The sequence below is a fragment of the Aulonocara stuartgranti genome (genome assembly GCF_965226115.1).
Source record: "Aulonocara stuartgranti genome assembly, chromosome: 15".
Taxonomy (NCBI): domain Eukaryota; kingdom Metazoa; phylum Chordata; class Actinopteri; order Cichliformes; family Cichlidae; genus Aulonocara; species Aulonocara stuartgranti.
Genome location: NC_138951.1, coordinates 15215694 through 15232043, shown reverse-complemented (window position 1 = coordinate 15232043; position 16350 = coordinate 15215694). Strand labels below are relative to the sequence as shown.

At 41.3% G+C, this 16350-nt stretch overlaps 1 protein-coding gene across 1 annotated transcript in view; it reads left to right on the top strand.

Annotated features, from left to right (window-relative positions):
- fut8b (fucosyltransferase 8b (alpha (1,6) fucosyltransferase)) overlaps positions 1-16350 on the top strand; it is a 91529-nt gene that overhangs the window by 56872 nt on the left and 18307 nt on the right. Inside the window, exons 4-6 of the mRNA XM_082506314.1 lie at positions 685-847; positions 6395-6509; positions 12863-13100. Of these exons, the coding sequence (XP_082362440.1) occupies positions 685-847; positions 6395-6509; positions 12863-13100 (516 nt within the window). The remainder of the gene's footprint in view (positions 1-684; positions 848-6394; positions 6510-12862; positions 13101-16350) is intronic.

The window sequence follows — 16350 nt, the reverse complement described above, 5'->3', positions numbered from 1 at the left end:
TGAATGAAATGGAAGCAGTGTGGATGTACCATTGGCAAGAGTGAAAGGTGAGGGGAAAAAAGAGAAAAGGGGGGGGGAAAGACATGCGAGCTTGGAGGGCAGAGCAGGGTCAGTCTCTCCATCTTGCCGCAGGGGGAGGAAAAAGCTAAAAATACCCTTCAGCTTTTTTCCACAAGGGAGGCACTAAAGAGAAAAGAGAATATGTGAGAAACAAGGGAAAAAAATAAGAGCTTTTCCCTCTTCACCAACTCCTTCCCCTGCTTGAGGCTGTTCTTTCCTTCCCTCGATTTTTTTTCTTCTGTTTTTCTCCACAAAAATGAGAGCAGGCAGCTGTGTTATCCATGTAGGTTACTCCACATTGTTTGGCTCGGGAGGGGTATAGAGATCCTCCCTGTGTTCGAAAAACACAAGAGCGCCATCGCAAGCAGGAGGGAAAAAGTGATCAAGTTGTTAATAATGAGGTCAAAAAAACACCCAGAGACAGAGTATGAAAGAAGAAGACTCTAATGGTTATGTTCCCAGACCTTGCTTTGTGCTTGTAGGTTATTTACGCTCTCATAATATAATGCTCAGATATTCTGAAAGTCCTCCTGGCACCTTGTTTCTTCTAGCTGAGTAACTCAATAGTTCTACGCCTGTGCCTAAAATGTCACAGAAGCTGAGTGTCTTTGTTGGTCCTTGTAGGTCCCGGGCCCACTCAGGAGGAGCTGCGGCGGAGGGTGGAGAATGGGGTTAAGGAGTTCTGGTACTTTGTCCGCAGCGAGGTGAAGAAACTGGCCAATGTTGAGCCCAGCGAGAGGCAGAAGTACGCTGACACACTCCTGCAGGACCTGGGACACCAGGAGAGGTGGGCTGCTTGGAAAAAATGGGAAACACTCGCAGTGAAACCAGTGATAAATTTAAAAAAAAAAATCATGTTTTGTTTTTATGTCTTTGATTTAGTGTCGCCATCTTAATAAGGTGCAGGCCTGGCTAATGGCTCCTTTCTGTGTGGAAGGCTTTATGAAGTCTGCAAAGATTTCATCTTGTGTTAAAATCTGGGTGATTGTGGTTGCTTATGTGGTTTGGAAATATTAATATATGCACATAAATGCTATCTGTTGGTTTGCTTTCTCTGTTTTTCGGAGCAAAATTGCAGCAGGTTCGGTCGAGGAAAAGCATTCTACATCCTGAAAATAATATACTTTGTTTTGTAGGGTCTAAAAGCATTTAAAAATCCCTCACCTATCAAACTATTAGCTACTCAGACTTTTTAGTCATGTAAGAGGCCCCAACACTGGACAGTCCACAGAACTACAGCACAAGCCTGGTAATTTTCCATTTAAAACGCCTTTCAAATCAGGAAACAAAAATACATAAACCACCTGTAAATGTTCAACATTTGCAGTTAACATACAGGAGTTGGCGCAGTATCCCACTCGAAAAAAAAAAAGTCCCTGCGAAAGCGCATGTAATTCCACCCTTACACCGCCCCCGGGATAAAAGCATATAATTGTGCTGACAATTATATGTATTTTTGCAGCAGAAGGGTCAATAATGCTGCCGTTTGGGACGTTAATGACAATCTGCGGGGGAATTAGTTTCATGGTCCCTGTGGTTAGTGCTCCAGGCCAGTAAGGACAAGTGATGAAATCTATAAGTTCATTATGCCACAGAGAATGGAGCTGTTAAAAATCCCAACTCGACATCCAATGCTTGGTTAAATAAGTTTATCTGTTTGTTGCTAAATTAATCAGAAGTGTTTCATATTTCACAAAGTAGTTTATAAGTTTAAAAACTAGGGTATCGCATCGAAAGCAGTATTGAAAAATTAAAAACGGCTCTGAGCCCTATTAATATGTAAGGTGTTTTTCAGAGCCTCTCCGTTCTTTTGGTTAGGATTTTAAAGTAACAGTAAGTAACACCCACGCACAGCTTATCATACGTGTGTCCAAGTGTAAAGAAAAGGGCTTGCACAACTGTCAGTCATGGCTACTTTTGATCAATTCTAACTTTTTTGTCACCTTTAGGACTAAATAATTATTAAGGTACCAGTTAGTTATTTAGGCAAACAGGTTTTTAAAGAGACACTGTAGGAACTTGGATTATAGATGTGACTAGTGCTAATGCCATCTGTAATAAATGGGATAAAATCCTGATAGTCTTGAAAGCAGTGCTACGATAGCTGCTGAGTAATAAAGGGCAAAGGTCATGGACACACTTTCTGTCATTTGGATTGCAGCTTTGCAGAGAAAAGCCGGGTGTCACTTTGCCAAGTGGCTCCATTGTAATCCCAATGAAGTGGCTTATAAAACCCATTGTCTTAGTCATTGCTGCCTAAGAAGCTTTCCACAGACTGATTCCACCGCCTAATACACAGGCAGACATGAGCACACGGTCACAGACTTTCACACGCATTCGCTTTCTATCTAACGTCCCTCCCTCCTCCCCTTCTCGCTGCAAAGATGGAGCAGAGGTGGAAAGAGCAGGGAAATGTTTGACTTAAATAAATCCTTGTTTAAATTCTGCTCAGCAAGGTTGAAAGGTCATTGCCTTGAAAATTTCCAAGGCAAAAAATGCAGCACGCTTAAAAAAAAAGCACTGAAAGTGCTGAAAATGATCACTGCATTATAGAGGGCTTTTAATTTGACTAAGTTGTGTGTGTGTGTGTGTGTGTGTGTGTGTGTGTGTGTGTGTGTGTGTGTGTGTGTGTGTGTGTGTGTGTGTGTGTTATGGTTTCTCAGTAATATGCTATAATAGCACTGTAAGCTCAGTGTAAACTTAACCTTAGGCCTAAAATAATCTAGCTGAGATAACTGTTTAAAATCACAGTTAAAAAGCACGCCATGTTAACCTCCTAAGACCCAAACTCTTCCACGGCATGCATTTTTAATTTCTCTTTGACATCTGGGCATATTGGGACCTGATGAATGTAAAAACAAAGATTTACGAGATTTTATTTTTATTTTTTTACCTGATTTTTGTTTCTAAGAAAAATGAGAGTCACATATGAGGATATTCATTTAAAATTTCAATAGAACCTTAGCAGTATAATGTCCTCGTAAGTGGATATCAGGCTATTGTTGAGCAAAATTGAGTATTTTGGTCTAAATAACCCAAAATGTGATGTCCACATATGTGGACGGTAGGTCCTAGGAGGTTAAAGGCGATCATGTGATATTGACCAAATCTCCAGAAAAAAGACTCTAACACCAATAATCTAGTTGATCAGACTGATTTGCATACTGTAGAAAGCACCCAGAGAAGGAAATGTGTAATTTGGGCTACAGAACATCTGGCAATTTTTATGACTTCTGTTGAGATAATTACTACATGTCTGAAAGATGGAGGGATTTGTAAGTTATATTCAACAGTGCTACAAACATATCCGCTGGGTAGCCTAAACTCATATAACTGCGCTTCTAGAGAATGAAAGCCTCACTGAAAGCCTGTAACTGAAACCAGAATAAATTCACAGAGTAGAGCACAGCAATTAAAAAAAATATTTAGATGATAAAAAAGAACCTCTTGTCTTTCCTCCCTTTTGCACATAATCTGTCTCAACTGACTCGGTGATATTTATGCTTTAATCTGAAACCTGTAATTGCTCTGCAGTCGGTGCTGAGAAAAGTTGTGCAGCTGCAGCCTTTGGCGCTTCACTTTCGGCCAATCAAAGGCTGTGGCAAAGCTCACGAGCTTCAGATATCCATAAGACCACACACGCTTAGCCGCACACAATGCAGTGCATATGCTAGGTTTCATATCAGCACGGTGTTCTCCTGCCTTGCTGCCAAATCCCTCAGGGCTTGTCTGTGGATTCCTTCTTGTTAGGTTTTTGCAACGGGCCAGTTTGCGTTTCCTTTGCACAGAGGGTTGGTTATGGCTCCCCTGTGCACTACAGGAGGAGACATCCATTTACACGCTGTGGTTCCAGCTTCAAAATGGGACAGTGACTAATGATGCTGTCTTCGTTAGCTTTAACAAGTAAGACGCCATTCGCTGTGCCGCACTGTTAAAAAGGGGCCATGGTACGGTTTTGTGTCGCACACATTTAGAATGCATTTTCAGACATATATGTTGTGGAAAGGAGACACGTAAGCTTTCTCAGATTAATTATGAAATAATACTTTTCAGGTTTCTCCTCTGCAGGGTTTTGGATTGTCAAGTAGACGTATTATTAACTTTTCAGCATATTCAGCTGCCTCTCTAGTCAGTTTCTCGTCCTTTGGCTTAACACCAACTCAACTTCCTTAGCTGCATGTGAACCTCTTTTCTGCAGCAGAATTCTTAAAGAGGCGCTCCTGCTCGCAACAGACCCCCAAAACAGAAGAAGTGCTACTGTCGCAAGGCCCATGTCTATACAGTGGATGTGGCACACACCCAGTGGCAGGATGAAATTCTGCATGCTGATTCACTGTTGCAGCTCATTTGGGTCTCTTAACGGAACTGATCTGTTGATAATTTGACATGTACGTCCCCTGCTGTAACACTTTAAAAAGTTTCCTGGAAAAAAAAAACTCTATAGCAACCTGGACAGGAAGCCACCCAATAGGAAAAATACAAGATGGGAACGGGTGGGGTAAACTGGAGTGAGCAGATTATTTACTAGTAAATGGAGATGCTTTTGTTTAAAAAAGAAAAAAAAAAAGATAAGAAAATGGTGAGTTAAAATACCTGGGTGGTCTACCTACACCTAACTGAAGTTTATGTTGAAGAAACACTGCGTTACTTTCATCTTCCCTGCATGTCCTTGTCAGGATGTGACTGATTTGGGTCAAACAAATGACTAATAAATTATGTGTGTCTGCGCGTGTGCGTTTGTGTGTTTGTGTGTGTGAGAGAGATGCTTTTGCATTTGCCCTTAGCTGCATATATCTCAGTTCTCGTGTAACTTTGGAAGTGGATGGTCACGATATTAAGCGGCATGTGACACATACACAAATTTGCTGCCAGCAGCATGCAGATGGCCAGCTTAATCCAAAAAGCAGCTAAACAACCAGAAAGACACTGTTGTCAGTCAGCATTAGAATTTATTTCCTGTTAATATAAAAGACTATTCAGACTTTGTAATGCTTTACTCGCACAATATACTCTTGTCTGGTTGATTTTCTTATCCAAGTGTTTCACAGGTAAGGTGTATACCATTATAACATTGGGGAAACTGTTATGCTACAGGGAGAGGAAACATTTCCTTTTATTGAGGACAGTTTATGTCCAGGAAAGTGCAGATAGAGATTAGAATAAAAATTGATTACATATTATGTAAGAACTCCTTTCGAATCATTTCATCATGTAGATGAAAGATAAAAGGAGCCGGCCGAGGTGGTTCGAGGATCTGATGGGGATACCTTCTAGGCGCCTCCTGGGCATGGTGTTGCTGGGATGTCCTACTAAGAGGAGGCCCTGGGGCAGACCCAGGAAATGCTGGAGAGTTTATATCTCTCAGCTGGCCTCGGCGTTCCCTTGGATGAGCTGGAGGAGGTGGCTGGGGTGAGGGAGGTCTGAGCTTGTCTGTTTACACTGCTACCCCCACAGCCCTTCTCCATATGAGTGCAGATGGATGTTGCACATTTAATACTGCCCACATATCAAAAATAGAAGTGGGCAATATGGTTATGGACTAAATATGTAATTTTTTTGATATTTTTATATCTTGATATCAGTGGCAATAAATTCTATTAATTTGTGAATTACAGCCAACCAGCGGTAACAAAGCCTATAGCTTTGTTTCTGTATTTCACACAGAACTATAACCTGTGAATCCTGATTGATCGTGGGCCAGATGAGCCACTAGTCATTAAGGTTCTAATTATTTTACATTGTAATCTCTATTTCCAGTACAATTCATATTAAGCAATGTTCATATTACCAACAAATTGACTTTTTATGTCCTTAATTAATATTAGCCTGTGACTGGATACGTTTCACACACCCTGAAAGGCTCATGCTTTGCACAGCGAAAGATGATTAACTTGTTGACCTGTTAAGGACATAAGGTTGTGTGTTTTATTATCTTTGAGAATGTACACATATTACCAAGGAGTACCTAATATAAGTGCGCTAATTGCATTTAAAAGCTCTGTGCCAGATGTTGACACTGTTAATGAGAGCAAAAGAGTGTCTGTTCTAAATACGGGGGGGGTTCAACTGCAGTCAGATTATTAAGTACAAGCCTCTCAGAGATGTACTTTTGCTTTTTGGGTAGGAACTGTGGGCGTTTGGCACTAAAAGCAATGCTCATAGATGTGAAGTGCAGTGATTTGCAGATGCACTGCTTTTAATCTGATGTTACTGGCAATGCTCGCATCTAGAAAAGGTGTTTTTTTTCTGGGGGGGTGTGTGTACAGACCTAACAAATTACACATGCCTGGCAGACTTCTCGAGCGATAAATTTTTGAAATTTGTGTGTCTGCAGGTCCATCATGACAGACTTGTACTACCTCAGCCAGGCAGATGGAATTGGTGAATGGAGAATGAAGGAGGCTAAAGACCTGTCGGATCTGGTCCAAAACAGAATCACCTATCTACAGGTATCCACAGACACAGCAGCTGCTGAGCCAACTGGACTGTACCATTTCACACACAAACATACACAAAGGTGTCGGAGACATAACTATGCTGTGAGCATCGATGCAAATATTTTCTTCACACAAATAAATGCACATATGCATAAACCAGAAATATCTTTCACACTTGCTCGTCTGATTTGCACCGTCCATATCTGTCAACATCAGTTTGCACAACTAGAAGGTGAGTGGTACCATAGCAGACGGTTTCAGCAGTTACATTTGACAAGCTTGTTGTTTGTCAGCAGTTTAGTGTCACCTACGCACATGCGGCAAAGCACAGAAACGCAAAGTGACAGATCAGCACATGTGGATATGCGAAAATGTAAAGAAATCTCAATGCACTACAGTAACAGACACAAATGCACACACTCACCAAGAGTCACAGAGATGCACATACACTTACAGGCCAGTGCATGCACAACTCAAGACCCGGGATGCATTCACTCGCTTCAGCTGCCCTGCTCCCCTTCTCCAGCTCTGGTGCTGCAGGGTTCCCGGGCGGGGCGTTGTGGTGCGGCACCATGCCCTGCAGCATTAATGAGCCGGTGTGTTTGACGAAGAGGACCCAGTCAGTCTGGCTGGGTGGAGACAGCACCACTAACAGCTGCTGTCACCACCGCTGAGGGATCACACCGCTCTACCAGCTGCCATCACTAATTCATCACACACGCATACACACATTCGTGTACAGATGGATTCATCCGCACCTATGCGGGCAACTGGCGCACATTCACACAACCTCAGCTTTACATATGCACACGCTCATACCCGAAGAGTGTGTGCACGTGAGTTTGTGCGTGTGTCTCTTTCAACATCCCTTATGCATACTCACACATATATACATACTCACACAGACGGACTCCTCCCTCCTGTCCTCCTGTCCTCCTGTCTCTGCCACTCGCACCAGCCTCTCCTTTCATTCCCGGTTTAACTAACTCCATTTCTCCGTCTGCTCCATCTGTCCACTCGCAACATCGAGGCTCACTTCTTCAGATGGCGCTCTGTTGGACAAGCCTTTCATCTATTTTTGCACTATGAGCCTTTGCGTAGTGGTGTTAAAAGCTAATGAACAAAATCATGTTTTTGATCTTTGGTGCTTTTGCACACCATTTCCCAGAGACCACTTATCACTATAAATCTGTCCAGTGCTTGGCATGGCGTGCTTGTGTGCTTATAATCACAATCACCCTAGCCAGCTCTACAAAGCTTTATTGCATCTTTCAGCTGATTTGTTTTGCTTTTATTTGTGCAATTTTGGCCCCAGCAGGCAGCTGTTTTGATTCAAAGAGCTACTGTACAAGCTGAGTAAAAACTGGAGCTTTGGCAGCTCTGTGGTTGTGTTCACCTGTTACAGCTTTAAGATAGTTATCCAGATAGATTTGATCACCTATGCCCCTCAGTGCCAGAGATCCAATCAGAGTAATGTTTACTAATCACTTGGAGTAAGGCATAAATCAAGTGCTCATGTCAATGCCAAAGAAGGAAAGCAGATCGTGTACCTGTTAGTAACACATCTAGAGACATGAAGAGTGCGAGCATTCATCCCATCACACTGTTAACGCTGAAGAATCAAAAGACAGTCTTGATCTATGATTGAATGGTGTTTTCTATGGTGTTAGCTTTTGTCTGTTGTGCTTACATGTACCCTTGTGCGTAGGTATAGAGTTTAAATCCCATTAACAAAAAGGAGACTTCTCGTGTAACTGGAAAAACAATTCAATAGAAAACCAATTGCAGAATGCAAAACGTTTTGCCGTTGCTTCCAACAAAGAAACTCTTATCAGGAAAAACAAAATGTGAAATAATTTCATAAAATGATCCATGAATGAATAAAGGAAACGACACATGCTAAAACCTTTTAAAAAGTTCTTCCTGCATCGGATTTTCTAATAATGATATTAGATTTAGTTTTTTTCTGAAGGTGAAGCTCGTGCAGCCATTGTAGATGTTCATGCTAATTAACCAGTCCCTCTAAATGACACGCGATTGCACCTTCATGTGTAAAATATGTCACAGCCTGTCAGCAAGAGGTGTTTTTCCTAAAAAGGCATCCGTGAGGAAAATGCAGAAGCTTTAATGAGCTAAATATATTATGCAGTTTATTGCTGAAACATCAACATATTATTGTAAGTCTCCTGCCAGCAAAGCGCAGCAACAGCGATTTTACTTCAAACGTGCCGGAGTCTTACTTTAGAGGGGGTCTATTATGCTCATTTACAGCGTCGTATATTCTACTTTTGGACTATACTACAGTAACTTCACACGATTCACAGTTCAAACTAATACTGATATATAACTGCTCATCTTACAGTGCTCTGTTTGAAATGAGCTGTTTTCACTCTTTTGTCTTTCCCTTTAAGTTCTGGGCCTTACTCTACGATGCTTGTTCAAGGATATCTTTCCATTATCTGCATTCGTTTACTCTAACATTGTCGATCTGTTTAAATGATCACACAAAGGTTGTTATCTACTAAGTTAACCTGCATTCACACAAAAGGGCTGGTGTTGGCAGCATCTGACGAATCCTAAAGTGGCGTTTCACAGATCACATGACTCTTCTTCCACGAAAATGATCACTATGAGCCCCTACAACAGAAACATTATCAAATGTATAGAGAACTTAGAAAATGCAACTTTAAAATGAAACACTGTTGAAAAAAGGACACATATTGATCGTTAATGATTAATTTTAGCGCATTAAACAGGTAAAATAAACATTTTAATTCCAGTTGATTGTTTTATCACAGATCGTGTTCTAAGTGCTGCTATTTATTTTCTAAGGTGACAGCTGCACCTTAAAACTCTGAAACTTTAAACAGGATCCATTTAAACATTAAAGTTTACTAACTAATAAACAAGAAGTTGAAATCGCTTCAATTTGATTCGGATCCAAGAGAAATTAATTTTGTCCCAGCCGGTGTGAAACTGAATCTCAGAACATAACCTGCTCCTACTGTTCAGGCACAGACGTCTGAGGGATCTTCCAGGAGTTGTGACGCTATTTTCTGGAGAACTGATTTATCAGTAGGTAGTGATTTTATACCTGTTGATCTCTAAACTGGATCTTAACCTGCTCCAGCACAGGTTAGGTTCACAGCATAAGTTACCATGGTGATTTAGAGATCTTGCCTGGATAAGCCAAAATCCTGCTTTGTAGTGTAGGCCTCTCATTGGTTGCCTGTTGTAAACAGAACATTCACAGCCAGAGCCTGAGATGACAGTATTAAGCATGCCCCCTCTCTATGACATCACTCAGATCCAAGAGGAGAAAAATTGCTTGAAATCAAACATTTAGAACAGTCTTAAGTCTTGGTTTTTATTCATACGTGCACTGATCTCATGTTTTTTTTTTTTTTACATCTAATATAATCATCCAGTGTGGTAAGATAAATGCGTATGACAAAAATAGGAAAACACAAAAGGAGCCCTTTGAACAACTTGTCACGATTTCAGCATCACAGTGGATAATTACCTAAGCTCGGCATACTTCTGTCTCAAATTCAGTGGTCCTCAGCCATAGTCCCTAAATAAACAATATCTCCGTGGTCTCGCTAGTGCAAATCGCTCTGCAGCTGATGCTGTGTTTCACACTCAAAAAAAGAACAATTTAAACAGCCACTTAACCTACAGTACAAAGCGCTACTCGAAGGCTGCCTTTGTGCATGCATCGGCCGTCATTATCCTTGAACCACGTCTCTTAAGCGCTGCAGTCATTCCTGCTACACCATTACCGCCCTGGCATCCAACGGTGGCCTCCACGCCGCGAGATTCATTCTACAGAATGATCTCATGCACGTACTGTGACTCGGGGGCCAGGTTTGACACTGAAAACAAGCTCAGGATGCCACTGTAGATTATTAGTTCAGTAAGTTAGCCTACACCTATGGGGGTAGTAGCGGCAGCCTGTAACTCGAAGGGAAATACCTGTGTGGCTTGTTCTGTCACCTCTATGGCTGCTGTAGCCTGTTCATGTTATTGAGCAGCAGCGGTGGTAATCAGTTTTCTTCACATAAAGGATCCTCTCTTCTTTCCTTTTTTTCCTTTTCCTTTTTTTATTGCCTCTTGTCCTCTTTTTACATTCATCACCACATTTTTTTTTAATGCTTTCATCCCTTTTCCTCGCCGCTTCCCTCTCCTTCCCTCCTCCTCCACCCTCTCTTCCTTTTCCTCTCCTGCTAGTGTATGATAGGCAGCGTTAGCCGGTGGGTGCCGGGCGGCCTGATTACTGTGAACCATCCACAGCTGCAGCAGCCTAATGAGGAAAACACTCCCATCAGCCGGTAATTGCTGTTTAGGAAGCTGGTTGGCATGAGCGTTGTGGAGTCGCTCAGACCGGCTGCTGAGCGAATCGCTACCCGCCCGGCAACTCATCGACAGCACAGCATGTGTCACTCTCTTCTGGTTTCCAATTTTTTTATTTATTTTTTTTAATGTTAAAAAAAAGAGAGAAATCCTTGTTTCTTTCCCCAGCGCCTCTCATTTGGTATTCTCCCCCTCAGACTTTGTATGATATTGAAGCTAATGTTCAAGAAGAGGAATGAGACTGAAGTAGTGGGGAAGATGGGGGATTAGAGGGAGTGGAAAGGGGAACAAGCAGGAGGGAGGTTGCAAGAAATAAAGCGCTATAGAGTGGTAAAAGGAGTGATTGTAAAGGTGAAACATTGAGAATGCAGCAAAAGAAAGGGGCTGTGAACCGTGAAGGCATGAGCGAAAGTAAATGATGAGGCTTTCAACAGTCTACATTTTTACTTACTGTCAACAAATCACAGGAAAAGAGCTCATCTGACAGATTGTCATCTTTATAGGCTCAATAATTTCTTGAAACAGGTGGTAAACTGCAGTTTAATTGTCATCAAGTGTTATATATTTATACATGGTATATAATACTGGGAGCTATACTTTGCTTAATGTTGATATGCACTAGTAAATATGTATGAAACTGAAAATGTTCTACAGTCTCTATTTTTACAATAATGAAGACAACAGTTTCACACATTTTTAGGGCCATAATTTGTTGGATTAAGGTTTTGGTAGTAATCAATATGTGATTGAAGTAGATATACTTAAAGAGATTTAACGAAAAGGATTTGGATGCGCTTTGGGGGGAATTACAGCCATTTTTGTGCACAGTCCTCTATTGTCAGATGCTCAAAATTAGTTGAACAGACTATTATCATCTAAAATATAAGGATTGTTTTTAATTACTAAGATGAAAGTCTTTCCCATCAGTGGCTGCTTGTAGTCTAGAATTCATAGACCTCTTCAAATGCTCTTTTTTTCTCCCTTGAAATGCTCTTCCGGGCCTTTATCAAAGCCACCTTTAGTTGCTATTTCTGTAGGCCTCTCTACATTCGTTTTTGTAACTAATGACTGAAAGGATGCTATGCTGGGTTGAGATCATGCATGAGACTTGGCCATTAAAGAATATTTAAATTTTAGTTAAAACTGAGCAGAGAGTATAGATCTGTACATTTCACAATTCATCCCAGTGTTTCTACCAGCATTCATATCATAAATAAAACGGCAGTGACCCAGATCCACTGCCAACCACACATGCCTATTCCATAACACTGCCTCCCTCATGTCTGACAGATACAGTAGTAAAGAAACTGTTCTTCGGGAAATAATCCTATTAATTTAATAATAATAATAATGGATTGCATTTATATAGCGCTTTTTGGGACCCTCAAAGCGCTTTACAATTCCATTATTCATTCACTCTCACATTTATACACTGGTGAAGGCAAGCTACAGTTAGCCACAGCTGCCCTGGGGCAGACTGACAGAGGCGAGGCTGCCATATCGCGCCATCGGCCCCTCTGGCCATCACCAGTAGGCGGTAGGTGAAGTGTCTTGCCCAAGGACACAACGACCGAGGCTGTCCGAACCGGCAACCTTCTGATTACAAGACGAACACAAACAGTTGTCTAAGCATTTCACTGCATGTCGTACTGTGTATGTGACAAACAAAATTTGAATTTGAATTTAAATTTGAAAAATCACTATAATTCTTAAGCACTGTAACACTGTAGAAGTATAGAATGTATATCCTTTAACAATAGAAGGTATGAGACTAAAAAGGAGAGGGGGAGGAGGCAAAATTAATTTAAAGAGTAGAGAAAAATAGCATGTACAGCAGGAAAGGCAACCTGGGAGTAAGCAGGCATCGTGAAATTAGAGTGGTGTATTAGATAAGAAAAGGACACAAAACAATATCAGCTATTTGATATTAAAAGTCACAGAGTAGGTCTTTGAGAGATACAAGGTGGAGGTCAAGCAATAAAAAATGTTGAACCACTCTTTCCTTCTCCCAGAACCCCCCAGACTGCAGTAAGGCGAGAAAGCTGGTGTGTAACATCAATAAGGGCTGTGGTTACGGCTGCCAGCTCCACCATGTCGTCTACTGCTTCATGATCGCTTATGGCACCCAGCGCACGCTCATTCTGGAGTCTCACAACTGGCGCTATGCTCCCGGCGGCTGGGAAACAGTCTTTCTGCCCGTCAGTAACACCTGCACTGACCGCTCTGGGGCCACCACTGGACACTGGTCAGGTGAGTACACACAAAATTAACAGCACAACAATGAATTACAGACAGTGAAAGCCTCAGAGATGCCAGTTGTGACTAGTTACGTGCTGATTTCTGGACGATCCCACCTAAAACAGGCTTTGCCAGACCTTTTCTTTCATGCTGTTACAGCGAAAGCAAAGTGTGAATTGCCTGGCTAAGCATTACTATGCAATTCTTGTTAAAACGTTTTGGCAGCCGGTGTAGCAGCACGTTAATGTTCATAGATTTTATAGCCAAAAAGGAAAAAAATCATTTTCTGTATGCACCTTACTCCTCTGACCTACAGTAATTTTATATGTGCAAAAGTCTCTGATAGAGCCTAGAGGCTGATATTGAAGGGAAAATTCTGATTCACAATTTCCTGCACATCCTGTAGGTTTCATCACAGACCGAGCATAAATAAACTGCATCAATTAGAGCTAATTTATGGAATCCTAGGTTAAGAGGACTTGTCATTTTTCTGTTGTAGCCCCAGGCTGTGGCAGAGACTGACTGAAGGGTCTTATATTCCCATACAGCTTCACTATTGCATCATTTTCCTGTCAAAAATCTATTTTGACACCAAGTTAATTTTCAGCTGAATGTAAAAATGCTTTTTTACACGTATGTTAGTGAAAATAAACAGGATCTCTTTCATTTATAAACAGTCCATGGACCATTTTTCATCAAAGTAGGATTGTTATTCCATCTGCGGTACTTTACATTTAGCACCATTGCTCTGTTCTGGTACACCCTGCCCTTCAGTGCACAAACATGGAAAGACAATGACATGATTAATGATTAAGTTAGAAACAGCGTGAAATGGAGGAACAAGGGTAGAGGTCAATTGCAAAGCATCTTCCAGATACATCAACCTAGAAACTGGCGACCTCCGGTCACACAAGAAAAATGTGTATTCCTTGTTTGGCTTGCAGGTGGTTGCTGGAAGTTAATCAGTCAATGACTCACCCATAACCACAAGTGGCTATGGAAAAAACTGTATTATCCAGCTGACTGGCAAGTGGGTGCAGATGGCTGATAGTCAGTAAGGGGTGCTGCACAAAAATCCCCTTTGTGATTATTTTTGCAAAAAGAATTAGTTGACCGTAGTTTGCATGGAAGATGCAAATTGACTTGTCTGCAAACCCTTGCCGCCTGTTTTTGTTTTTGTTTTTTTATTAATAGTAAAGCTGAAATGTGCAAACAAACCAGAAAATTGTCGAAAATTAGCAGTAGCTATAAACCTGTGTGCGGTACATCAGTTTCATGTCTTGCACTTGAACTATGTTAAACTGCACTGTCCCTTTTAAATAAATAAATAAATTCAATAGAAAATTTGCTTTCACATTAAGCCTTAGCAGCCATTTCCAGAGAAGTTGGCATCTTCCATGCAAACAACAAGAAACCATGACAATATGCTAAGCAACCAAAGCGGTCTCAAGAGGGTTTTTGGTGCAGCGCCCTCTTCAACCTCCAGAAACCACTTGCCGACCAGTTAGGAAATATATATATTCCCTTAGCGACCAGTGGCGGATATGTGCTGACTGGTGCTAGGGCTGTGTGCCTGGGGGACCTGAAATAGCACATATTCCAGGTGAGCTCTGTCCATAGTACATGTGGAAGGATATTGGCTGACTGCCATAGTTGGCTCATCTTGCCTGAACTAATTCTATGCTTGATTTTTTTTTTATATTTTGAAGACATTTTACGTATATGCCAGGGGACACTTAAAGGGAATATAAATATTCATGCAGGTTTGGGGCATAGCTTTAAACCCGAGTCTCTTATTTCATATTTCACATTTGTATTTTTCGCAACAGTAGAAATGCCCATACCAGCACAGCTTTAGGCATTTGCCAAAGGAATAGTCTGGCAGCAAAACCAGTGTCGTACTCATCACCTTCAGATTTACATACAGACAATGCTAGTATGGCTGTTGATTCATGGTGTTGTTATTTTTGCGTGACATTAGAATTCTGCACACTTCCAGTTCATTGTGAACACAGTTGAAGCAAAAGTTAGTTCGTATGTACAGCTGATACCAGAATACCTTAGGCCAAAGATTGATGGGGCTGTTGGGAGGAAAAAGATCTCCCTACTAATGCACAGGCAGCAGAATCATTTATAAATGAATTCAACCGTTTTATAAAGTGCAATTTTAATATGACTGAGTCCCACAGTATATGTTTGTTTTTCCACTTCTAAGCTGACATTACCGGAGCATATGTAAAAGGAGCTCAGTTATGACTTAGAAGTGTTACTATGAGACTGTACCTGCCTCCCTCTTTATCACGTTATCTTCCACTGCCTCCTCGTTCTCGTCGCCATGTCCTTTCAGCTCTTCATTTTTCTCCTATCGCATTATTTTACTTGTGCTCTCCTGGGCTCTCCCTTCTTATCTCCTGCTCTCCCTCTGCCTTCCCTCTCTTATTCTCCTGCCTTTCATGTGTCCTTTTCCACTTTTTAATGTATTTCGTAGGAGTTTGTCTTGCAAACAGTCTCCTATAGATCCATATATGCCATCTGGCAGCGCACATCAGCAGGCAGCTCCCTCCAAATGTCACTACCCTCCTTAGGCCTTTTAGCATTCTGAATTGTTGTCCTTATAAAAGCCTGCAATTTGCAGAGGCAGTAGTTTCTGATAATCAAGCCAGCTAACTAGCTGGGCATAGCTAATGTAATCCTGTTGGGTACTTGGCTACGCCTGTGGTCATGCCTGTTTTGTTAACAGTGCAAGCAAGTACTTTCCTTGGGGCACTAGACCACAAAGGGATGCTAAAGCCTTGGATTAATAAGTAGATATACATTGAATATCTCGCTAATTAAGTGGAGTGTTTGCCCATGCCAGTGCAATTACAGTGTTTAATGTAGTGAATACTGATCTCTTCAGAACTTGTAGTAGTGCCAATACAAGCTGAATTCCCAGATGGTAGTGAGCGCTCCCTTTTGAGGACACTTTATTTTCTACTTTTGTTTCTCTCAAATTCTCCTCTTCAAAATGTTCTTTATCATTTGGTTGTGAATGTCACCACTTGTTTGTGTTTACATTCATGTAGAAACATGCTTTGGGTTGTCCTGTACTGAGTTATGCCTTTGTATTGTTTCTGTTTATGTGGTAAAATTGACTTTTCTGGTATATTGTGTAGCAGCCCTTCACGATTCCAATTTCCTTATATATCTATACATGGTTCTCCCACTTTCTGTTAAGTGTTTTCCCCCAGGACGTGAGACATTTATAGACCTAGAGAGGATC